At 39.6% G+C, this 25,738-nt stretch overlaps 1 protein-coding gene across 3 annotated transcripts in view; it reads left to right on the top strand.

Moving 5' to 3' along the window:
* LOC147233356 (rho GTPase-activating protein 6-like) overlaps positions 1 to 25,738 on the top strand; it is a 68,128-nt gene that overhangs the window by 23,560 nt on the left and 18,830 nt on the right. Inside the window, exons 1-2 of one of the 3 annotated variants that reach the window (XM_086148069.1) lie at positions 5,399 to 5,762; positions 7,914 to 7,949. The exons of 1 other annotated variant lie outside the window; for it this stretch is intronic. In XM_086148069.1, the coding sequence (XP_086004195.1) occupies positions 7,938 to 7,949 (12 nt within the window). In that variant the 5' untranslated portion in view covers positions 5,399 to 5,762; positions 7,914 to 7,937. Of the gene's footprint in view, positions 1 to 5,398; positions 5,763 to 7,913; positions 7,950 to 25,738 lie in introns of those variants that run through there. One more of the 3 variants, XM_086148068.1, reaches the window with a different exon arrangement.

The following is a 25,738-nucleotide window of genomic DNA, read 5'->3' as shown; positions in this document are numbered from 1 at the left end:
GCAGTGCATCATAGATCTACATGTAATACAATGTGTGGAGAACAAAATTATTAGTACCACAAAGTATTGCAATACTTCTTTGCAATATTCCAATGATTTTCCTACTCATTCTACTTTTACTTCCCTGCTCTTGTGGATGTTAGTATGAGCTGCCTTGCATCACTCCACCTTTTTGGCAGAAATAGAAAACATGAAGCAGATATGACATTTGAGCTGGAGCCCCTTGTATGTGCAGTGTCACATACTGTAGATTTGAGAGACAAGGCAGAGATCGTTGCATTGAATACAATGCTTGCTGTTTGCAGGCTTCAGCATACGGAGAAGTAATTCAGAAAACGCATTTCATTTACAAACATTGCTTGCTATGCTTCTCAGGAAGTTTCTGACTGGACATTCCGTGTTATCTGTTGGCTGGTCCTAACTTCAAACTTTACTTGCTTATTCAAATACATATTTCTGAAGATATTTAAACAACTTGGAAATATAGCTCACAGGAAAAAAGAAACTTCAGTTTGATGGTAAAGGTTGCAAATCTTTGAGGATTGCATCTTTGGCATCGACTATATCAGCTTGTGTGTGTGACTCCAACGCACAGTGCTTGAGATCTGTGTGTGAGAACAGATGGAACAGGACTGCCCGCTGTTGAAAATCATGATCAAAATGTTAACAATGTCGGTCGAAACATTCTGTTGCACTTTTACATCAACTATTAGGAACTTATGAGACTGACCTTCCAAGCTTTGTTTCCTGACCCTCTGCTCCAAAATATGCAAGCAGCCTTCTCTGAAAATGAGCTTGCTTCTCGGCGTGATGCAACCAAACACATGCAAATGCCATTATCCTTCTCTTGCAACATCTATTTTGCGAGTGTTTATTAAACACATCAAAGGCCTCGTCTGATTTTTCTCGGTCATTTACTGGATCATCTTAAAATGCTTGAACAGAATATTTTCCATTCGATAGAGTGATTTCACATCTCAGGTATTCAGCCTTTGGAGGGAAGGAGAGGGGGGTCTGGGATGTAAACATGTGCATTTGAAACATTACCAAGGCTATATAGCATTGGAAGCTTAAGCTGTCCTCATATGGTCCCTGTAAAAATATACTGGAAATGGAATGAGGTGGATCTATATAGGATGATTACAGCAGAAACATATTGATGTAATTCAGTTGAGAATGGGGAGCAAAAGGGAAACAGGCAACAGCTTACTTTTCTTTTAAATCATTGTCAATTGTTGAACGCAAAGTCAAAGTCGGTTCTCCCATAAGTTCAAGTTTGAAAGCACAGAAAAATCCACACTAAATCTGCTTTGTAAGGTGAAACAGTGGACAATTACAACTATGGTTTTATATCGGTGTCACATGGATTTAATTAGGCCTTGTTTGCACAAATTCAAGGTGATATTCAATGTTAATACTGGCTGAAGGTTAAGCTTCACTTGGTACCTGCCAACAGCAGCCTGCTTAAAGAAGCTGCATATCCACCCTCCCTGATGTAACACACCTGTTATCCATGCTTGTCACACTGTATTTACAATTGAATTACTTTACTGTGTTTTTTGGTTGTGTCCCAATTTTCAAGTGAAATAACCAGGATATGTTCAACCAGTCAGTGTTTTAATTAATAATAAAATTACGCATCTCGCTAAATTAAAAACTAAAAATGTTGTAAAAATAAAAAAAAAATCAAACCCTAGTGAAAAAATGCTTGAGGCGCTGTGAAGTCAAATAAGATGCTGAAGTGTCAGACTACAGGCTGCAATATTTACACCAGAGGAATGTCGGACATCAGATCAGGACAATATACATTGTGCGTCAGTCCTTTTGGTTGGTGACAAGCAGAGACCCCTGTTCATTTTCTCTTTTCAGCCATACTTCACAATAGTACCAATGCCAAGTGGGGAAACCCTATCAGCGGGACAATTTTCCCCAAAACTATAATAATAATAATAATAAAAAAAAATGTTTTCTGTTGCTCAATTTGCCTCAACCCACTGTCGGTGCACGACAGACACATCTGTTTCCATTACATGAACTCTGGGGTTCAGTTGAGGGAAAGTACTTCCTTATTATATCTCAGTTAATTGTATTCCTAAGGGGAAATCAGGCTTGATAGATAGAACAGGCAACAGGAAAGATAAGCATGGGTAAATCTGAAGCATCACAAATGGATTTAAAGATTCACTTTATACACAATGTTAAGAAATGCCAAAATCAGTGATCAGTGTGTTTATTCTATAGACAATAAATACACCCACAATAAATGCACCAAAAATAGATATGGGGCGAGCAGCAAATCAAATTTATCAAATAGCGTCTTCCGAAAGGAATTCTGGATTGAAAACGACCAACATTGCTGCTCACTTCCTGATTTGTGTTAAGCTCTACTGGCTTTATCAGCTCTCCTCTTAACTACACTTCAGGACTCCACAGAGCAGATGCTTTGTCTCGGTCTTAGTTCATTTATGAATCCCAGGATGGCAATGGAATGTTGCACTCTTCCATCATCATCTTAGGATTTGCAAACCCACCATGGGATGCAATGTCATTCCATCTCAGTGATGTTGTGCTTGGGCAAGACTTCCTCTTACCATTTTTCAGCTCTAGCTTTGCTGACAGCACAAAAGCCCAGCTGGGTGGGGTAAACCTTCTTGAGTAGATATGTTGTGTACTCCATGGGATAAGTAACATGAGATTTTCCTCTCTACAGCGCCCCCTTTCAAGTAGCTAAGCGATTTATTGGGTTAAAGGGTGCTGAACTGAGCCATGGTAGGTGTGCTGGACATGGCTTCGGGGGCAGGCAGTGAGTGGCTTTATGAATTTCTGAGCCAAATTTAGGGTCAGGTTAATATGAAAACTTTTTTTTTTTTCAAAGAGGAGGGCCTTTCTCGAATAATGACATAAATATCAAAATTACATTAGTTCCAATTGGTGTTTCAGAGAAAACAAAGAGAAAGGATAAGGTTTAAAACAGTCATCCTTATGCAATATGGCATGCCAAATGACAAAAATGTATTTGTGTTCCACTGTCTCATTGTGCGTATGCAGTAAAAGACTCACAAATGTGTTCTCTGCACATTCCTCTTGTGTCTTCTGCTCTGTTTCGAACAGATGTAACTGATTTATATCAAGATGTATCGACCTGTGCTGTGAATGGCGGTGGTTGTCCTGCGGCTCCTGATGGGCACGCCAGCTCCACCGCCATCCCTGGAATCATGAATGTTTGTTGATTTGAGGCATGCCGAGGATGAAAAGCGCTTCATAAATGTTACACTGTTAATAATATAATCCTTTATTTGTTCCCTGGTGGAGAAATTCACATTTCATGAATGTTTAAAATAAAGTCCCACTTAGTCATAAATTAAAGTCAAATACATGCAGCACTACTTAATGTTCGGACAAATCCTCGCTCAACTCTATATCCATTTGACCCAAAAAGGATTTAATAAACCAGCATTATTCAAATCTCTCGTTATTCTCAGCGAAGCCAGGTTTTTATGTCACGATGAAGTAGTAATACTTGAAAGGTCAGATGTTTTTTTGTTACTAAATCAGTGAAGTGCCAAGCCGAAATCGTCCTTTTGTCACTCATCAGCGTTCAATCTATAGTATTGTCTGCAATTTAAAGCGAGTGTTCCTTTGAGTTTTTCAGCATTCTTTAAATGGTTTCAGTACGATCTGATGAACATGGTGAAATCTAGAATCTTTCACTGACATACAAACTCGTCTCTTAATTCAGAAACCTTGTATGTGAAATATACAAGTGGATAGCTGCTCTCTTAGTATTCTTAATACAGCAACTCCAGGCTGTGTGTCTCGGTCTGTCAATGCAAGGCAGAGCGAATGGTTTTGATTAACTGCTACGACATGTGTTTGTGCATTCAAGCCAGCACATATTCTATGGCCACTGTGTCCTTGATAAAACCTGTTGTGCTCATTTTGTTTTGCATACTTTTGTTTTTAAGAGACCGGGTGCATGCGGAGCCTTTTGACACAGATTGGCCAACATTAGTTCCACATAAAGTGCTGCACAAACATCCTATTTCATGTCTTCCAGTGGACTGGCCTTTCATGGTTGCTGCGAGAAGCATGGTTTAGAGGAAAAAAAGGGGAAGGCTTATGAATTAAGAAATGGTTACGGATTTTTGGAATCAAAGCAATTCGTTCGCAGTGTCGGCCCTGTGGTCTGTCTGTTAAATAATTCAGATCTTATTTCTAATGTAATTATGTACAAGAAACTTATTTGTGATCGTTGGACCAGCTTTAGTTTTTCAGTCTCGACCTTTCGACCTTGTAGATGTCGTCTTTTTTGGGGGTGGGTACGGAGAAACAAGAAGTATCAAATCCTTACGTGGCATATTTTTCAGTGTGGATGTCAGCGAGGCAAAAACAGCAGACTATTTACTTTTTGTTTTAAGTTTTATCTTGGAGCCCTTTTTGTATCAGTGTGAAGGGTGAGCCAATGTTTATCTCTTGGTAAAATCTATTTGCAAAGGGTCTTTATCCTCTCCACGCATTCTGCCAAACTTGCTGAAATATTATCCCGTCTTTGGAAATATGCAAAAACTAAACTTTCCACACATGTGTTTTCGTCAGTTCAACATTATCAACTTGGCTTCACTAGTTGTTCACGTTTGAACAGTCCCGCTGGAGCGGCTCAGAGATCTCTGTCCCCGCCTCTCCCCAGTCTTCTACCCCGTTTGTCAGTGTCAAACGCAGTCTCTGTCATCAAGTTGACTAGAGAATCTCACAAACATCGGAAATACCTCGTGTGATCTTCAAAATACAAACCTTCCCCCCCACTGTATACGTCAAGTATTCGTCAAATATTAGTATTTGATAACGCCTCTCTCTGGAAAGGGATTCGTTTATTTTTATACAGTTGTTCAAAGTGGGCATACTACTGATGATAGAGTGCATTTTTCAATGTAAAATTGATCTCCTTTGTTTTAATGTAACTACAAAACAGTGACTTTGCAGAATTATTGAGAAACAGTCCTGTTGTAGGAAGTTTTAAATTATGAGCTACTGAAAGTTATTCAAGATTTATAGTGTTTATTGTTATTTGTGCATACTGGAAAGGTGTTTACCTGTACAATGGAGTCATCGTTTTGCTGGCAACAGTGAAGCCAGATGGGCAGCAAAACGAACAAACAAACAAACGCAATTAATAATAAACATTTCATTGCAATGATTGTTGCTCGATGGCTGTATTTTTTTGAATCTCGTAATCACACCTGTACTTGGCACTCGTGCTGCACAGGGAAAACACCAACTTCGAGATGACGGTTATGAACCTGTCTACTTTATTTTGAAAATTTCTAGCGGAAGTTGTGTCTCTTATAGTTTTATTTGACGGCACAGCGGGCTCTGCCGCTCCTCGCTGGTTCAGCATCTGTCCTGATCAGGGTCCACCGAGCGCGCAGAATGGATCCGTTACGCATTACGCACAATGGTGTCCTTTCGGGAACGGATGCTTTTCTGACACAGTCTTCTGACTGCTGTAAAGACGTCAAAAAGAATTGCCTCGGTGACTCGCAGTAGTATCAAGGTCTCTGCTGGTTCTGTTCCTTCTCTGACTGGGAAGGAACGCACGTCTATTACGCTCCTGTTCAACGTGCATACTTTCCTCTATTATTTTCCATTTTTTGCAAGGATATTTTTCTTTCCCCCCCTATATTTTTAAGGGGTTTGCTATATGTGGATAATTACTCGGAGCAATGGGAGACTCCGTGTTCCTCGACAGGCAGAATTCCTATCTCGTAAGTGCTCTGTTGATATGCCATTAATGACTGGGTTGTACACCGACAAGGCTCGACGGCTGTTGTGCTGAGAATGTGCGTGTTTTGGAATAACGTGTTCATGCGTGTGCGTGTGACTGTGTGACTGTGTGAACAGCAAGACAAAAAAGGGATATTTGTTTTCCCTATGAAAATGAGCCGGATACAATTTTGCCTTTAATTCACTGCTTCTCTGATTTTATGCATCACAGTATTCACTAACCCTTTGTTATTTTGTATTATCTATGTTATGCCATCGCCCTAGAGATAAGACACAGTATTATTAAGTACATTTTAGCACTGTCATACATTTGTTTATATTATGGACAATTAAGAGGAAAACAAATACAAAGGCAGAAATATGAAACTAGATGCAAATGAGGGGGCTCTGCATACAAAACCTCTGTGATGGAAAATTCTCATTGACTTTTGGCATATTGTGTAGTATCCGGGCACAAGGGCACATGAGATATTTGTGTCTCTGAAAAAAAGAAGTTGTAAAAGCCATGCAGGTGTTGTGTTTGGGACTTGTCACCTCAGTGCTCCATAGCCAGATGAGGGCAAAACAGTCAAGTATGAGTCAAGGCTGCGAGGAGGTGATGAGGGCTCTGCTGAGAACAGGACTTCTAAGTTTAACTGTCAGCATTTTTGAAACTCCCATTTGTTTATTATCTGCATATTTGTGACAAACATTATATAGATGAAACAAGTTCCCTGGCAAGCATGTAAGTTCTTGTATGGATAAGGGAATAGATTTGATTTGCTGGTGTGTGTGTATCGCCCCGCCCGTCCCCACACTGTTTTCAACCTGTTTAACCTTTTTTGCTGCTGTTAGCCCCTTGAAAAGCACCATACATTGATTTGAAACAGTATGATTTTCTTTGGCTCGGCTGTTTTGTAGCTCAGCTATGGCTGTGTGGTATGAAAACTGCTGCTACATGGCCCCAGATGTCTAAGCTTCATCTGCAAAAGGCCAATGAGGATTCAGTGTCCTGACCAGTTCTTCAGCACTCAACTTGCTGGCTTTGGGCAGAAATACCAATTCAAGTGCCTGGAATTTGGAGTTGTTTTTTTAAAGAAAAAGACTCACTTAGACAGATATCTGACAGGAATCATAACTACTTGAATAAATCTTGGCCACAAGTTAAGTCGATGATGAAATGAAGTGGCCCCAGAAGCAAAAGGCAAAAGATCTTTTGTGTCATTGACCTTTCACAGTCTTGGTGACAAACTGACACAAAGAGGAAGTTCAACTAGTTAGAACTCTTTTTTTAGTTTTTTAAAAACTAAAACTGCAGACGGGTCCAGGGTGTACCCCGCCTCTCGCCCGATGGCAGCTGGGATAGGCTCCAGCATCCTCCGTAACCCTGAGTGCAGGATAAGCAGAAGAAGATGGATGGATGGATAATATAATAATAATGATAAAAATAATGATAAATAAATCAGTCTACAGATTGCGTATTCCCCATAGAAGCTGGCATTGATAATGTCTATCTATCTATCTATCTATCTATCTATCTATCTATCTATCTATCTATCTATCTATCTATCTATCTATCTATCTATCTATCTATCTATCTATCTATCTATCCATCTGTCCATCTATCCATCTATCCACCCATCCACCCATCCATCCATCCATCCATCCATCCATCCATCGACCATATTTCACCACATTGTAGGGGAGCAAATAGTTCCCACAAACACATATTTCAGTCAAATTATCATATGCTGAATTTGAAAGGTTTTAAATTCAGCACGGACATCTCATATCACCCTTCACATCAACAGACAACTGTTGGCCTCCACTGTTTCATAGTTGGGGGAACACAAGTCAAAATGTCATCTCCCAATACTAATAGATGATCTAAAGAGCGTGTGATGGTATTAAATTCTGACATTGGTAAATGCATTGCACTGTTAAATGTTTAGATATTGCACTGACAGTCTGTTGCCTGAAGTGCATTGTCATATTATAACTATAGTTTTTTTTCCCCTAAAACAGGCGACTAAGCATTTATATAATGCAATAGCTTGCCAATTCTTAGGCAGTTGAGATTGTGTTGTCAAGTGATAATACCAGCCTGTTGTCTCCAAAACATAACCATGGAGCTTATGTTTTTATTATTTCAGTAAGCAGTAGCAGAATTTGACCAAATGGCAGAAGAGGTTTGTATCATACACACGCATGTTTGTTGTAACTGTCATGTGTCTAATTGAGAAAGAACGTTACACAATATAAAATCCCTCCCCAGTTGTGTTTGATTGTGAAATCTGTTTCGCAGTGATAAACATGTCAGACACACACTTGCATATTACTGAACCAGCGGAGGTGATGAACTATTAGTTTGACCATGGACTTGTCTAATTCTAGAATTTGTGGAGTCGGTTCAAGTTGCAGCAAGACTCCGAGTTTGTTAAGAATTTGCTATGTTATTTATAATAGAGAGGGAAATTAAATGTTTACTAGGGGATGAACAGTACCAGAAGAAAAATACAGGAAAAACGTTGTGCAGGCCTCAGTGTTGGCTGAGGCAGGGCGCAGGGGAAGTGCTGACCTGAGCGTGTCCGGTGCAAGGAGATGGTCAACAAGAGAATCCCTGAAATAAGAGGGGTAGATTTGATATGGTAATGTGTCTCTAAATTCTTATGAAATTATAGAAAAAAGTCAATTTCGATTGGTCTCTTTTTGGAAATGAATATCCCTTAGCATGACATAAGGATTGATACCGTAAAATGAATTGAAAATTTTAATGGAATTTGTTAAAGGTATGAGGCACATGCTGCTTGGCCCAGTTTGATTGAAATATATAAGGAAAGTTTCTACTACTCCTCTGCTGACCAGCTTTTTAAATAGCTCTACTGTCTGTGGAGCAGGCATATCTGACAGCGTTCTAAGTCCACTGTGGCAGCAGCGCCATTTGAAAGATAATCAAAACAGAGAATCTTACAGAAAGTAGTGGCCATCTTTCTTTAATGTCCCCTGACATGGTCCTGTCAAGTCTTGAATGCCAGTTTGGCAAATTGTATTCAAGGGAATTTGAAGCAGAAGTAATACGCGCTTTGAGTCAAGATGTGCTTATGAATTGGAGATGGCTGCGTATATGCAATTTGTTTCAAATTCTGTCTTCAGAAATTTGCCTCAATGGTAGTTCCGACTTTCTCTACATTTGCCTGCATGATCAGGCCTTTTCTCTACTTCTCCATGCACCCTATGTCAGGTTGAACCTGTGATTGGCTTCTTTACTTGCTGCTAATTTACAGACCATGATAGTAACAAACCTTTGTGTCGATAAGAATCTATGAACTCTTGATATTCTAATGTTTTGCGCAGAATATGCCTCTATGGTTCAAGTTGTCGAAATTTAAAAGAAAAAATAACCCCAAACCCCTACCAATCACATGAAATTGCACATTTTTTGCTGACAGCTAAATTGAGTATTTACTGTCTCACAAATGCATGGCTAATGGTCTCAGTTCTTCTTCTGCAGTGGTGGGCTGAATATGAACTCACATATAAACATTGGATTAACACCGTATTTCCCCTGCTTTCATTGCAGAACTGAAAGCACACTAAAGACAGCACGGAAACAAATAGACAAGGATGTTTTAGAGCACATAATGCCAGCAAGCAAGACTTGGATTGAAGCAAGTCAGTATCTTTGTTTAGAACTGTATTCTTAATAAAACATTAAATCTAGTTGGCATTGGAATGAATGGATACATTCAAGTTCTTAGATTTATGAAAATTGCCCGTAGGCCACTGAACATATTCTGACAAGGGTGAAAGAACCTGAAAAATTTACTACAAACTACTTTTTAAACAAGGTCAGATAATGCTGCAGTCAACGATGTGCCATTGCAGAGGGATTGATAGAGAGGAGCACAAAGGACACATTGATGAAGTGATTGATTATCCTCCTTGGCTATGGTTTGTTTCATCTTGACTCCCTGTCTATTTGTTCCTGTCTCTGTCTCTCATCACTATCCAAACAGAAAACACCTCATCTTTTCCCATAGCCACCCAGCTACCTGTTTATACAAGCCCTAAACTCTCCCTTGTGTCTCCCATTTTCTCAACTTTGACATCACCAAGCCTTCCTTGCCCTCCATGATCACCATCTCCATCTCCCTTTATAATATTGACCTTGTTCTAATGAAGTAGGTGTGTTTGTTTTATTCCCCATCCCCTCCCAGTAGAACCAGAAAAACAACAAAGCTGTGAGACCTATTACAGGTTGATGCACAGCCCACATTTGACTTTAATGAATCCACTGGCTCTTTATTTAAATATTCAAATACTAACTATTTTCATAGCCATAATGGAAAGTAGACAACATTAAAGTATCTTAGAAATACTGCCTACTTAGAGGTGATTTGTTCCACACTTGGGAAATAATTTATATATGTATATATACATTTTTTCAACCAGCTGTTTGTACTGATTTTCAAATAACTGATTCTAACTGATTTTTTTTAACAACTGAAATGCATCTCCAGACTGCTATTTTTTTAAGCACAAATTTTCTTATTGCTTTGACTCTCCAGGAACTGTAATGAGGCCGTATGTACAGATGTACAGAGCATGTGCGGTATGTGGTATGAGGTGGGTGTATGTGTCTGTGTGTGTGTGCAGCATTTCAGCTATTTGCATATCGAGTTTGTTTACTTTGATCGCAAATTTTCCACAGCATGTTGTTTTTTTAAGCACACTCAGACACTCAGGCTGATGGGCACTTTGCTGTCAGTCACTTTGCTGTGCATATTCATTGACTCAAAAGGACTCTTGCAGTGGTTTCGTCTGTGTAAAATCAAAGTATCATGAAGGGAATGGACAAGGTGCAGAGTTTAAACTGCCTCTACACGTTCCATTGCCGTCACCTCTGGCTTGTCATGACAACACTGTCTGTCCCTCGTTTTTCTTTCTAGAACCTGTCAGGGAGAAGCACTCTCTATTATCAACAGTGAAAGAGAAGCCCGCCCTCCTTAAGACTTGTCTTTTTATGGAGACAGTCGAAGGCTGTTGGAAAAACAGAGTGGAGTCCTCAACGCAGATGAGAAAGTTCTGGCAAGCTCTGCTCTCGATGGTTTTAATTCATAGATTAAACACATGCTCTGCAGTTCTTTAGAGGTGTCCTGAGATAGTTGGTCAGTAGGTTGGAGACACATTAGATTTTATTTTGTCTGTTTATGTGTGAGCAGTTATGAAAAGATATCAGTAATTCCTGTCCCATTGTCAAGTGCATGCAGGTATGTCATATGGTTTGGGACTTGAATTTGACCTGAATAAGATGAGTGCCATCCTGGGCAACAAGTCCGCACACTAATATTTGCGCTCAACTGATGCTGTGATTCATGCACTCAGAAGTACATTGTAAATAGTAAGAACAGATTGTGCTGTCCCATAGAGAAATCCCTACTCATATTTCCAGCACTGTAGACAGCTGTTGCTCTCCATTTGACCCCAGCAATAACCCGACCAAAATCACCCGCAACATGTTTCGTCCGAGCATATTATAACACCAGCAACTGGACAGAAAATTCCCAAATAATATGGTCATCGTATTTCTTGAGGGTAGGTTTTATAAAAAGTTGAAGTTAAAAAAATGTAGGGCAGACGTCAAGGATCACATAATGTGTTTAACTGTTTCAATCTGTCTTTGAGGGTCAAAGGGCACTGGATCTGTAAGTTATTTTCTCTAACAGGGTGCATGTGTTCTAGTGTAAGAGAGGGTTGTGTACTGATCTGGACTGTTAGATGTATCAAATGTGTCAAACAAATTGTAAATATGGCTGGTGATTAGATTATTTTCATGAATGTGGGTTTCTTTCTTCGGCAATTTTTTCCTATACCTTAAAGAAATACAGTGGGGAGAACAAGTATTTGATACACTGTTGATTTTTCAGTTTTTCCCAATTACAAAGCATGTAGAGGCCTATCATTTTTATCATAAGTACTCTTCAACTGTGAGTGACGGAATCTAAAACAAATATCCAGAAAATCACATTGTATGATTTTTAAGTAACTAATTAGCATTTTATTGCATGACATCATTATTTGATACATCAGAAAAACAGAACTTGATATTTGGTACAGAAACCTTTGTTGGCAATTCCAGAGATCAGACGTTTCCTATAGTTCTTGACCAGGTTTGCACACACTACAGCAGGGATTTTGGCTCACTCCTCCATCCAGATCTTCTCCAGATCCGTCAGGTTTTGGGGCAGTTGCTGGGCAATAAGGACTTTCAGCTCCTCCAAAGATTTTCTATCGGGTTCAGGTCTGGTGACTGGCTAGGTCACTCCAGGACCGTGAGATGCTTCTTACGGTTGTTGTCATGTTTTGGGTCGTTGTCATGCTGGAAGACCCAACCACAACTCATCTTCAAGGCTCTTACTGAGGGAAGGAGATTGTTGGCCAAGATTTTGCGATACATGGGCCCATCCATCCTCCCCAGTTGTCCTGTCCCCTTTGCAGAAAGAAATCCCCAAAGAATGATGTTTCCACCTCCATGCTTCACGGTCGGAATGGTGGTCTTGGGGTTATACTCATCCTTCTTCTTCCTCCAAACACGGCAAGTGGAATTTAGACCAAAAAATTCTATTTTTGTCTCATTTGACCACATGACCTTCTTCCATTCCTTCTCTGGATTATCCAGATGGTCATTGGCAAACTTCAGACAGGCCTGGACATGTGCTAGCTTGAGCAGGGGGACCTTTCATGTGCTGCAGCGCTTTAATCCATGACGGTGTAGTGTGTTACTAATGGTTTTTCTTTGAGACTGTGGGCCAAGCTGTCTTCAGGTCATTGAGGAGGTCCAGCCATGTAGTTCTGGGCTGATCTCTCACCTTCCTCATGATCATTGATGCCCCGCGAGGTGAGATCTTTCATGGAGGGACCGAGGGAGGTTAACCGTCATCTTGAACTTCTTCCATTTATTAATAATTGTGCCAACAGCTTTTGCCTTCTCACCAATTTGCTTGTCCTGTAGCCCATTCCAGATGTCCTTACACAGCTCCTTGGTCTTGGCCATTGAGGAGATGTTGAATTTTGTTTGTGTGAGTGTGTGGACAGGTGTCTTTTATATAGGTAAGGAGTTCAAACTGGTGCAGTTAATACAGGTAATGAGTAGAGAACAGGAGGGTTTCTTAAAGAAGAACTAATAGGTCTGTGAGAGATGCAATTCTTACTGGTTGCATCTCTGGCTAAGTCATGCAATAAAAAGAAAATTAATTATTTAAAATTCATACAATGCTATTTTCTGGAGCTTTGTTTTCGATTCCATCACTCACAGTTGAAGAAGACCTATAATAAAAATTACATACCTCTTCATGCTTTGTAAGTGGGAAAAGCTGAAATATCAGCAGTGTAACAAATACTTGTTCTTCCCACTGTATATAGTCTATGTGCTCGTCAAACCACGACGTCTAAAAACTTCAGTCTTTTCTACAAGTTTCAATTTCAAAATAATTTGTTTTTGGGGTTGGATCCCAGAACAGATCTACCTTGAATAGCTTAATGGGACTAAAACACAATTGCAAATGTTAGGTATAAATAGGTATGTGATCATGGGTATCAAAAAAAGCTGCCTAATCCAACAAACTAGTCGCCTGATGCCCCATGGCCATTGGTTCTTAGTAGTCCTTGTCCATTACCTTCACCCATACTCCATTATGCCAATACTTGTGTGAATCGTCCCTTCAGACTAACAAAGGTGTGGATTCATACCTGATATATGCAGCACTGGTGCAGTGGTTCCATGAGGAATCACATATGACACTAATTCTTATTCACATATTTGCATTTACAAAGTACGAGATGGGACTTAGTCGTTTTTTTTACATCACAGAATGAAAAGAAAAATATGTTTTACATCCACTGATTAAAATAATTGACAAGAGATAATAAATGATAAGGTCTCTTCTTCACTGTCAGGCATATACCTGATTATGGAGCTTTACTTGGAGCATCAACAGTTTGCCAGTTTTTATTCACTTATGTTTGCTTAAGGTGGTGATCAATATTTGCATTGTAGTAATAAATGCAAACCAACGGCTACATATATACACATATACTTTGTGTGTGTGTGTGTGTGTGTGTGTGTGTGTGTGAGTTTGTGTGTGTGTGTGAGTGGACCATGTGCAATCAGTCTTTGAATCTTTTAAACTGTCCAATATGGACGGGAACCAATATCTAATAAATAAAAGGAAAAAAAGAAAGTATAAAAAAAAAAACATATTTTCAGCCAGAGGTGGAGTGATTCAAATTCAGCCAAATCAAAACCAGAGAGATGGAGGCAGATATAATGCCAAAAGGAAATGGGACTAAGATTTCCTGTCAATCAGTTACTTATTAATTTTATTGGAAAGACCCAAAGGGATATCACTTATATAGAAATGATGCGAGTGAGAACAGCTTTGTCTGAACTGTGTACGAGATGCACAGGCGTTTCATACATCTGGTGTACCATGTCCTGTTTACGCTTGAAGTGTGCGTTCATGCACAGTATGCACATATTTGCGCGCAGAACAAACCGAGGTAATGTGTGTGCCCATGGATTAAATTTGTCGATGTTTGGCTAGAATGTGTGACCCAAGAGTTCAAGAGGCCTTTGACTAAGACAGGATTAGCTGCTCTCAAGGCTGCCACTGGAATGTGAGGATCAACAGGTCTGTTGTGGCAAGGCGCACACACACACACACACACACACACACACACACACACACACACACACACACACACACACACACACACACACACATTCTTTGGTGGCACCCACTATTTACCTTCCAGTCTATTACAGTCCATTAATGTTCCTTAACCCCACCTCTTGTTCTGTCCCTTGTCCTTTCTTGCTGGCAGAAAGGTCAAAAAGGATTTTGATGAAAGCAACAGTGGTGAATGGAGGAAATAGGAGTCAATTTTTGGCACTTCCTTGTCTACGTGTCACCTATCTTGTCTGTGAAGTTACAGCCTTACATATGCAAAACAGTGTCTTAAAGTGCTGTCAGTTTACATATCAAATTGCACAGGTTGTTTAATTTTCCCCCAGTCTTAAGAACTACTCAACATATTCATGCTATAACTCTTTTAGTTAAGTGCTGCTGATGCTTCAACCAAGCAATAAAACTGTAATGGTTTTGTTGTGGTACTTGTTAAGTTCAAACATCAACAAGAACATCCCCAAAAATTGCTCTGGATTTTTTTCTGCTCCCATTGTTGTTATTGCTAAATTTCAATTTGTGAGAGCATCAGCCATGCCATGTACTACAAACTTGCCTAAACAGCGGTGCTTAAGAACAAGAAGAGGACAAGAAACAGACTGTGACACATTTTGTCTCGTGGGTCTGATTTCCTCTCACAGTTTTGTGACACACATCCTCTTATAAATTGCTGCCACGTTTGAAGACACAGTTGTGAAATTAGAAGCTCTTACCATTTTTCATCTTCCATGCCTGAATTGGGCTGTCTTCCCTGAGCTGGATGCCTGTATTGTGACAAATGTATTGTAGCGTGTGGCGAGGACTGGCCAGCAAAACCCCAGAATCCTTTGTGAATGATAATGATGATGACTGTTCTTGGAGCTTCTCTTGGTTCTATGAGAACTCTATGGTTGAATGATTGTAAAATATTGTGTTCCAAACTTTTTTATGTGACTCACTAATACAAACTCTCCTGTATATTGAAAATGTGTCTTTATTTTCTCATCTTCACAATGAACTGACATTTTGGAATAAATAATTTATGAATTCATTTTACTTAAGCTTGAGATTTTTCCCCAGATCATATTCTGCCTCTGCAGGCAGTCTTTTGGTCAATCAGAGGTGAGTCCTCTGTTCCTTACTTTGACCCTGGTAGCATCCTTGTATTCGGTCAAATAGGGCTAGTTCCTGTAAAGCATCCCTCAGCCTACACTGGCCGGCAGGTTCCTATGGTGATTTGAAAACAATCTTGCAGTTGCATTTTAATGTTGTAATAATAGAGGGAGGGTGATAAGATGTTAACCATGCTAATGCAATAGCCAATTAACTCTTATCATTCCCCTTTGAATGTGCTCTTTTTCTCATCATAATTGTACAGACTTTGTATGTGAGTGAATTTTTGCCAATACACATGCACACGCACACGCACACGCACACACACATACACACACCCTTCGCCCAGTTCAAGGTTGGTGAGTGTGTTGAAGAGGACAGCAACACAAGAGCACATTGGTCACCCACTTTCATCTCAAAAATCAATAATGGACCAGCTGACCTAACTATGACCTGCACACACACACACACACACACACACACACACACCCACACACACACACACACACACACACACATACACACACACGAATACACACAAACACACTGTCACATTCACTGTCTATAGAGAACAAAGCATCGCTCTGCAGTGGTGGGCGTGGTGTGGGTCTCCAGGAAGCTACACTTGACCAGAACTTCCTGAACTGAAACATGGCTGGTGGTTTTAAGCCCTGGTGCAATTACATTACATTTTCTCAAATATTTTCTCTTGTATTGGTTTGCGTAGGTTTTCTACCCTTTTGGGGGTAGGCTGGTGAAGAGGGTCTAAATTGGACGTAACACTGATTATTTTGAGTATTTATTATGATTTCCTATTTATGTCTTTTTCAGTGTTCCCCTGTCCAATTTTTTTCATTTTTACAAACGGTTATATCGCTCAACTGTCAACTGATGCCTGCCTTGGATTGGCTGTGACAAGTATGAAGCATGACGATTGTGTGGTTGTTCAACTGCCACTATCCTGGGGGTCTGAAAACTCTCCTGGTCATACATTCCAGTCCTTTTCATGACTAGAAGTCTCCCATCAGGAGTAGCAATCAGTCCAGCTCCTCCTGCAGGAAGAGCCCTGTGGCATGAAAAGGGGCCTTCGAGTTGTTTTGGGTCAAAAATAAAGGGGAAGCCATTGATCACAATGTGATTTATCATTGACATTTCAGACTAATGGAAAAACAAAGGAAACAAGATCTGTCCTAAAGGTTCTGGCTATGGCTTTTATTCACATTGTTTATGCAAAACCGTATACAAACAACTATTATGTTGCAAATGTAATGTTAAATTCTATACTCCTTAAAAAAATGAACACATTCACAAGAATAAAAAATAATTGTATTCCAAGAGGGGGCGCCTTTACTTTGCATCGCATGTGCAAAGATTTTATTGACATATACAAGTGTTTTTTGTTTTCATTGTTAAGCGTTTGCACGCAATCTTTCTAGCATGTGTGCATACTTCATTCCTGCATGCACAAAATTGCATTTAAACTGTGATAAAGGCTGCCATGTGTCTCATAAAGTGACCAAAGCTAGGGTTTAACTCTGCCATCTTCATCATCGCTGTCATCAAGACTCTGAGAGCTGGAGCAGTATGTTTTAATCCCTGCTCTTTAACTACAGCACAGGATTAAGCAGGAGGTGGGATCTGGCACCCATGTGGAAAATAAAGTCTTATGGAGACTTTACCCTGATCCTGCTGCGCTAAATGAATACAGTTCAAGAAGCACAGGATGGGATAATGAAGGGAATGTAATATACTTTTGTCAGCTCATGTTCTGGCCACTGGTGTGAAATGTAAACAAACTATTCCCTAACAAGATTAACGTATAACCTTGCACAGGCTTACATTCATGAAAAAAGGTGGAGGAAGAGGCAAATATAAAACCACTGATATGAGTCAGTGAAAGCTTAAGGCACCAAGAAACAAATCCTTCATGGATATATTCAGTGAAAACTTACCAAGCTCAGTTCATGGCTGCAAACCCACTATTAAGCTCGTTCAGCCAGACTGTAAAATCTAGGTTTCTCTTAAAAAATGTATAAAAATCACCAGTGCCGCCTATGACTGCTGCTATTGCAAGAATCATAAGAATTACAGAAACAGGGTTGAGATGTAAAACTGACCATTGTGCCAGTAGATGGTATGCACTTACATAAGGTATATATTAAGAGCAAAATGTGAAACTATCAGAAAAGATATAGTGTGCCTTTGATTCATTGGGTGTTTCGGCCAATCATTACAATGTTAGTTATTGAATGGGTCAGCTCTGTGAGATAAGAAGGGGTCCTTCCATTTTATCCATATCCACTGGCTGCTTCTTTCAGCCGCTTCAGAGATGGATCTAGCTGTCTGCCGAAGAGCCTGTCCTTGAATATCAAGGTCTTTGAGCAGCCTGATAATGGAGGAAGCCACAAATCCTTCACATCCCAACTCAACAGGACGGACATTTGCGTTCCATCCTCACTATTGAGCTCGGTGTATCGCAGTTTCTTGCGCTCATAGGCCTCTTCAACTGCGTTCTCCCAGGGATAGTAAGTTCTCTGATGCCCACAGACCTCAGTGATAGCAACCAAAGTACAAGATCTAGCCTAAGGGTGATGGATGCGATTTCTTGGGGAAAAAAATTAGTTGCTGACCATGTCAACCAACATTTTTTAATCTTGGGCCATGGCTAGCTATACAGGCTTGAGAATGGTGGGAGGATGGTTAGGCTTTTTCTGACCCTCTTGGATGAATGAGGCTGCCATGGTGTAATTGGTTGCTCTCGGGGGCAAGGCGTTAACTACATTCTTCTTGTTCTGCAGTGCTGCTGCCAGACACTTCAACACATGGTTGTGCCTCCAGGGGTAATGTCCTTGTGTGAGGTTGGTCTTGCAACCGGTCAGAAGGTGTTTGAGAGGTGCATGGGATGGACAAAGGACACAGGTTTGGTCCTCGTCCTACCACTGGTGGTAATGGGAGTACATCATAGGTAGCTCAGATGATGAAGCTTAGGTTATTTGCCTCCATCTCCCATAGCTCCTTCCAGCTGAGCTTTCTTCTCTCCGGGTCTTCCCATTTCATTTCCTTGCTTAGCAAGAGAAACAGCCTTTGCAGTTCTATTAGCCTCCTCCTGGTGATAGACCTCCTCAACCACCATTTTCCTCCTTTCTGCTGCGGAAGCCTTGTGCCAAGTTGGTTTATTTGCTAACAGACCAAAGCCTCGTCTTTCAAGCTGGACATGCCCCACGATGTCATTGTGCTTTCAGGCTGAGACAGCATTCTGCATTGCGTTGGATACTTCCCACTTCCATCCAGTTACCAGAGGTTGTGCAGTCGTGCTGACCGTCCGATCTTTGGAGTCCTGTAGGGTCATTTGGAGCCTCACTTTAGAGCACTTGTACACTTTGGTGAGGCTTTTGACAGGCAGCTCAAGGACTCTTTTGCCATAGAGGTTGATGTTGGTCAGACAGCGTGGAACACCAAGTCATTTCTACATGTATGAAGTCATAGCTCATTCCATCTTTTCCACAGTTGTTATAAGGACTTCGTAGATGGTAAGTGGCCACATAACTTGAGGAAGAAGCCCGAATTGCAGGCACCAGAGCTTGAGCTTTCCTGTTAGTTGGGTCTTGCTTATGTTTTCCAGACCGTTGGTAAAGTCCTGCTTTAGCTGTTGCACTTGCGCTTTGTCCCCAAGGAGGTTATGTGGAACAGATCCAAATGCATTGGCCAAATCGAGGAAGATGACATGGAGGTCTCTGTTTTCCTTCTGTGCTGCGTGTATCTGCCAGATCATACTGGCATGCTTCAAACACCCAGATAACCCAGGAGTATATTGTTTAAAGTGAAATTAGAAATTAACTCTTTCATTTTGGTTTGACTTTTATAGATGGTCAAACAGATGTTAGGACCCATAGAGGCTATCTAAAAACTGGAGTGTAAGTGAGTCCGTCTTCTGAGTGTGAGACCTTTTGTCTGTCCAGAGAGCTGCATGTAAGAGAGCACGGCTCAATGCCTTTATGAGACTGGGAATATGCATAATTACATAGCTTCGTGCACTGGCAGATCTTCATTTATCTTCATTTATTACTGCAGTTTTATCATTATCACAAAATTTCAAATAATATGAAATAGGAGTGTTCTGTTTTTATAGAAAGATCCTTGCTTTACATCTGAGACCTAGTATGTCATAGAGTTTTGGCACAGATGTTAGTTCTAATCTCGGTGGCTATTTTTTTTAGAACATTCCAGGATTGACTGAGTGGCACATTATTTCTCAAGGAGTGGTTTCTGTAAAGACTTTCACTGTGTGTATGTGTGTGTGATCCTGTTCTCATGGCACTGTGGACATTGTAGAGAACTCAGACTGCACAGGGTCCGATGGGAAAGTAATGCATATGGGGCTACTTACAAACATTATGAAAGACTGGCAGATAAATTGCAGTCATGCACAGTTTACTCTGAAAATCAATCCATAGAGATGTAATGACACTGGATTCAATCATTCAGTCATTCATCAAGACACAAAAGACAAATCATAGAAATTTTCCCAGCCTCTGCGCAGATATTTGTAATAATCTAAAATTAAAAAGAACAAACATTTGTTCAGCAAGAAGGAAAGATGGATGTAGTCGTCTTTGTAGCACTTGTTTCAAGTAAGTTGGTTTAATGAAAATCATGTTCACCTCAACAATCTGAAAGGCTGCCAGCACAATCTGCTCAGTTCTGTTTGGCTTTTTTTCAGACTGCCTCATAGTTTTGACCTTAGTTTGAGTCTCAAGTCTTCAGTCTCACTGCAGAGTGAGATATTCATATTCATTCAGAGGTGTTGCTATTGCATTTAGGCGCTATGCCTTTGTCCAAGCTTGTCTGGAGTAAACAATGCATTTTTTAACCTTTATGTTAGAATGCTCATAATTCCATAAGCACACACACACATGCACCTGTCCTTCAGTATTGCCTCTACTCCTCATGCAAGATTATTAATGATTAACAAGCTGCATTAGCTCAACAAGCAAATCTGGTTCGAGGGAGTGAGGAGGAGGTTCATTTACTTACGGATACGGTTCATTTTGTGCATTCATTCGTCAGGGCAGTTTGTGTGTCTGTGTCCAGCTAGCAGAGAGATTAAATTCTGTGGAACGAAGTATTGGCAAATAAGGTTGGTTAATAGGCATGGATGGGAATGAAGGAGTAGGGTGGAGGCAGGTGATGTGCTTGTCTCTTACTTTATTGGTGCATTTGTTTGGCTTGTGTTTCTCTTCCTTTGATATGTTAGAAACGCCCTGCAGGGAAAAGCAAGGTTATGCAAGGCAAGTAGAAGAATTGCTGAAAACAAAGAATGTTCAAGTGAGATTTTACCAGGCTCCTTCATAGAAATCTCACTGTGATAAGGAATTAAAAGCACAGCATTGAACTTACTCATAGCATTTATAAGAATGAATACATGGATTGTATATCAAGAGAGAGAGAAGGAGGGAATGAAAGAGATGTGTTCAAAATAAACTGACTGCCAAAGTCAGCTGACAGCAGGCAGACTTCTGCAAGGGATTGTCAAGGTGTGTCAAACAAGACACACAACAGCATACTAACCCACTTCTCCTATCAGATGAAGTGTTGATATAGTAGTCTTTGCTTTTGCGCTTCATGTAACAATTATGCAATTTGCCAAGCCTTCAAGGTCAGGGCCTCATTATGACAACAGGCCCTATGTATTAATTTGTCTTGAAATATTTTGAAGTCCGCCCAGGCCTTTTTGAGGTCCCTGCAAATAATTATTGGAAATATTTTGAGCACACAATGTAGGTTGCACTTGTTTTTTTAGATGACTAAATGGGAAAGGCCTCATTAAATGTAAATATAGGAGATGTGGCACGGAGTAAATGCTGGAACCAGCATTTTTAAGAATTTTTTTCCTGGATTCCCGCGGTTTGTTATCAGCGCATGGTAGAAAAATGTGGATGCAACCTAAATGCAACTATGTTCAAGAGTCTCAGCTTTGAGGGGGAGTTAAGGGGTAGTTGAGGTAGTTCAACAATAAGAAATAAGGTACATTTTCAATGTTAACTTGCTTAAGTGTTTTGCTATGTATAACAGCCGATGATTGGAATATGCCAACTTCATGTAAATCAAAACTATATGAAACAAGTTGTTAAATTTTTGTAGTCACAGCTGTTTTCTCTAAGGCTGATAGCAACTATAACTTATTATTGGTCAAACAACTGTTAGAACTGTTTCTCAAAATCCATGACTTTTTGTTGGGTCATAATATGTGACGGAACATGGCATTTACAAAGGCTTCGAATGACATCTTGATATCACTGCTGCTAGAAAATAATTGAATCTTGACAAGAAAAAAGTGAATCAGAACATATTCATATTTGATGAAGCTGGATTTCAAGAAAACACCTTTGCCAATTTGATTCAAACTAAATATCTAGTTATTTAAATATCTGGTGATCATTTAAAATAGCAACAGCAAATCAATCAATCAGTTCTATCATTTCTCACAGTGTTTGAAATTCATCATTCCAAATATTTATCGTCTCACATTTTTCAAATTGCAGCTGCACATTTGGCTCGGACTTTGTTTATCTTCAAGCCTGCACAAATTTGTAAATAATATCTGTCAGAATTTTCTTGGTATTTTATGTTTGTAAATTTTTGTTTGAATTATAATTTAATGATGTTTTTCATTTATGATAGCACTCAGTACCGTAGTATGGCAATGGAGTCTGTTTATGTCCTGACGCACAGTAAGTTGATAATATTGTATTTTATAGAGCCAGAAAAATCTACATCTATTTGACATGTGGTTATCAGACATTTAGGGGGATTAAGTGATTTGTATTGATGGGTATCCGTTTTTATCCAAAAGTATCAGGGGAAACCCAAAAGAAGTCGCGAAGCCCAAAAAATGTATGACAGGTCGATGCTTGGACTAACACACACACACACACATGCGTACACATACCAAAAGCACCAGCTGACTAGTTCGGGTGGTCAATAAGTACAAGCAGATGTGAATCTTGAGGTCTCGGGCCAGTGAAAGTCTATTACGTTACACTATTACAAGTGTTTAAAAGTACTATGAATTCTTCTAGTTCATCCTTGTGGCTCAGGAACTCGAGTTATCTGAGCCAGCTGCAATATAAAACGCAAAGAAAACAAATCCAAATATGATGCAAAGATGTTTAGTGCGTGTATTTGTATGTGAGTGATCTTTTCCTAGGTCTCTTGAACCTTCTGGCAATAGCACAGAAACATATCACCCTCGATTGTTTTTTTTTGCATTACACTGATTGGCAAGGTTTTTGTCGTTACCAGATATGTGTGCTTGTATTTTTACACAAGATGTTTATAAGAAAGTGTATTTGCCATTGGCACATTCATTTAGATACATTTGTATGTTCCAGTGCAATATTACCAGATTCATGGAGAACATGAATCTCAATTAAATATATAATGCAAACATTTGCATAATTAAAAATCCTCTTCTTTTTCCTGGAAAACCTTTACCTTGTCAATAGATGAAAAATTTTGTCCAGTCAAGGAAAACACATTGCAATGTTCCAAATGATGCAAATGTTAAGCAGCACCTTATTCTTCACTTACGCTCACACACCTCTGTTGGACAGATAATATCTCAAATGCCAGTTTTGTTAAAGATCAGTTTTTCTAGAAATAAAATGGCCAATAGACTTTATTAAGAGACGACTATGTTCTGTATTGCAGGGAAATGTACAGGAAAACAATGCCTTAAACATGAATCTTGCATAGCATCCAATTGGAAAAAAAAATGCAAAAACACATTCATTCTGCTCTGTCAAATTTCTCCTTTCAGAAATATCAGGTCATTTACTACCAGTTGTCTCAGACAGAGGCAGTTGACACCTAAAATGAAGTGAGGGAGACATGATCAACTTCCTCTGTTGATTTGGTCTGACTCTGGACTATTTGCAGTCACTGACTTGTCTATTTTTCTTTGATAATTATAGGTCTATTTATGTTCAGGCATATAAGCCCTTGGTTAAAGTAAGAAGAACTTTTTAGTCTCCCCTAAGGTTGATAGAAACAGTCCTTTAAATGAGACTTGAACACCTGTTCTCGCCAAAAAAACAAGTGTTTATTGGAACCCTACCCCTTTTGTCTTAACAACAGTAACCACAACCCAACATTGCTAAACTGGGTAGATTTAATGGCCAGCATGAAAAAAGGATCCTAATTTATTTACACTGGCATTATTTCAGGGGAGCTGCCATGTAATTTTAAATCATTATATTCCACAGCCATGTAATTCTTTGTTCACAAGCCGCTTTACATATTTTCTGTGAGATCACTCCACTTTTACTGCACAATGATAATGGAATTGGAAAGCAAAACAAACTTTGCCATTGGAAACCTATAATTTAGTTACGTGTCTATAAACTTCAGCATTTGTCCGGGGGGGATGGCAAAGCAGTTAAAAGCAGTTAACTCTCTACAAGGCCAAAATGCAATGGAGGTGCTCAAATTGCAATGTTTTTATTGCTCAAAACTTGGACTAAAAACTGCAAAATATATATTCACGCACGCGCCCGCTTGCACACAGACCCAAAGACACACACTTACACACTCACACACACATACACACACACATACTCAAACACACAGTGTAAATAGTATAGATTTATTGTTATTTTAATTTTTATTAAGAAGAGCTAGAGGGATAAGTTAAAGAGAGTAAGTCACACCGTTTTGTAACCATTATGCAACAACTGCCAACATTAGTAGTCACTTTTATAGTCACCCTGATGTCTCTGTTATGTATTGAACAATGGCTTTAAAAGGAGCCGATGTGTGCAGAGAAGAGCTGTCGATATATCATCATGGAAAATGAAAATGTAAATCCCATTTTGCCGATACGTGCCGAAATAAAGACCGCAAAGGGGTAATACATAGTTACAACATTTTAGTTGAGTGTCACTCATAGTTTTTGTGTGAAAGAGACTTTCAGTCGTCACAGCAATGAAATTTGGCTTAAACCAGGAATATTTATGCTGTGCATCATAGCAACAAGTGTCCTGCCATGTTTGTTCCAGGTGTGTTACCATAGTAATTTTTCTCGCACTTCCCGGTCCCCCGATTGTATGTGTATATGTTGCCAGGGAAACAGGCATATTCTTGCACCATTTGTCCTTTGTTTGAAATAGAACTGAAATGACATGCTGCGGTGCCTTTGTATGACCAAATAGCATGAGTCATCATGCTATATGGTGCCAGTTCAGTCAGCAGTTCTTCATCTTTTTAGTCGAACCCCTATCGGATGTGAAGAGCTTTCATGTCCCAGCACATGTTGAGTGGACCCTCAGGTTATACATTGCATTTTCCATCATATGCTTACATCCCATAAGCTTGGCTTTTATAAACTTTGACATTCAAATCAGCCTTTACTTTTTGCCTCCATTTTTAAAGCACAATCCTTGTTTCATTTGATTTATTTCTGCTTCGAAAAAAATGTGATCAAGAGCAGCAAAGCATTAGTTGGACATTGTTTATTTGATTAACTGTTCATTAATATGAGTAAACTTCATCATTCCATATTTGTAATACATATAAGAATACAGATGATGGCAGCTTTACAAACACTTAGCAACCAACTATTTTGGAGATAAACATAAAACTGTTAAGGCTTGACATGATGTGTTGGGCCACCAGTAAATGGATTCAGAATAAGACATAACATGCATTTGCATGAGATGCGGCACCTTCAATTTGGAGGAGATCCATCTATACATTCAGATCTGCACTATAGAGAACTGGCAAGTGATTTACATACACACCCTGGTCCAGTCATTATTCAATTAAAGTGAAATACAATGTTGCACTGTCTCATTGATACTTATGGGCTATTTGAAGTCTTAAATAAATTGACTGGGTGTTACTGGATACAGGGGGGAAACTGGAGAACCCAGAGAAAAACCACCACTATAAGGACATGCAAACTCCACACAGAGGCCCCAGACATAATCGAACCAGAAAACTAGTTTCAAGCAGGACTTCTAACCACAGTGCCAATATGTCAAGACTAAACAACTTAAAAGAAAAATTTAAATTTGAAACAACAAAAAGTGATTGCACTGATTACAAAATCAGGAAAATGTAATTCTGCCAATTTTCCGCACAAA

The sequence above is a fragment of the Fistularia commersonii genome, chromosome 6 (genome assembly GCF_037954325.1).
Source record: "Fistularia commersonii isolate RoL2024-O1a breed Wild chromosome 6, RoL_Fcom_v1.0, whole genome shotgun sequence".
In the NCBI taxonomy this organism is placed as follows: Eukaryota; Metazoa; Chordata; class Actinopteri; order Syngnathiformes; family Fistulariidae; genus Fistularia; species Fistularia commersonii.
Note: the sequence above shows the minus strand (reverse complement) of the source record. Positions and strands in the feature narration are given on the sequence as shown.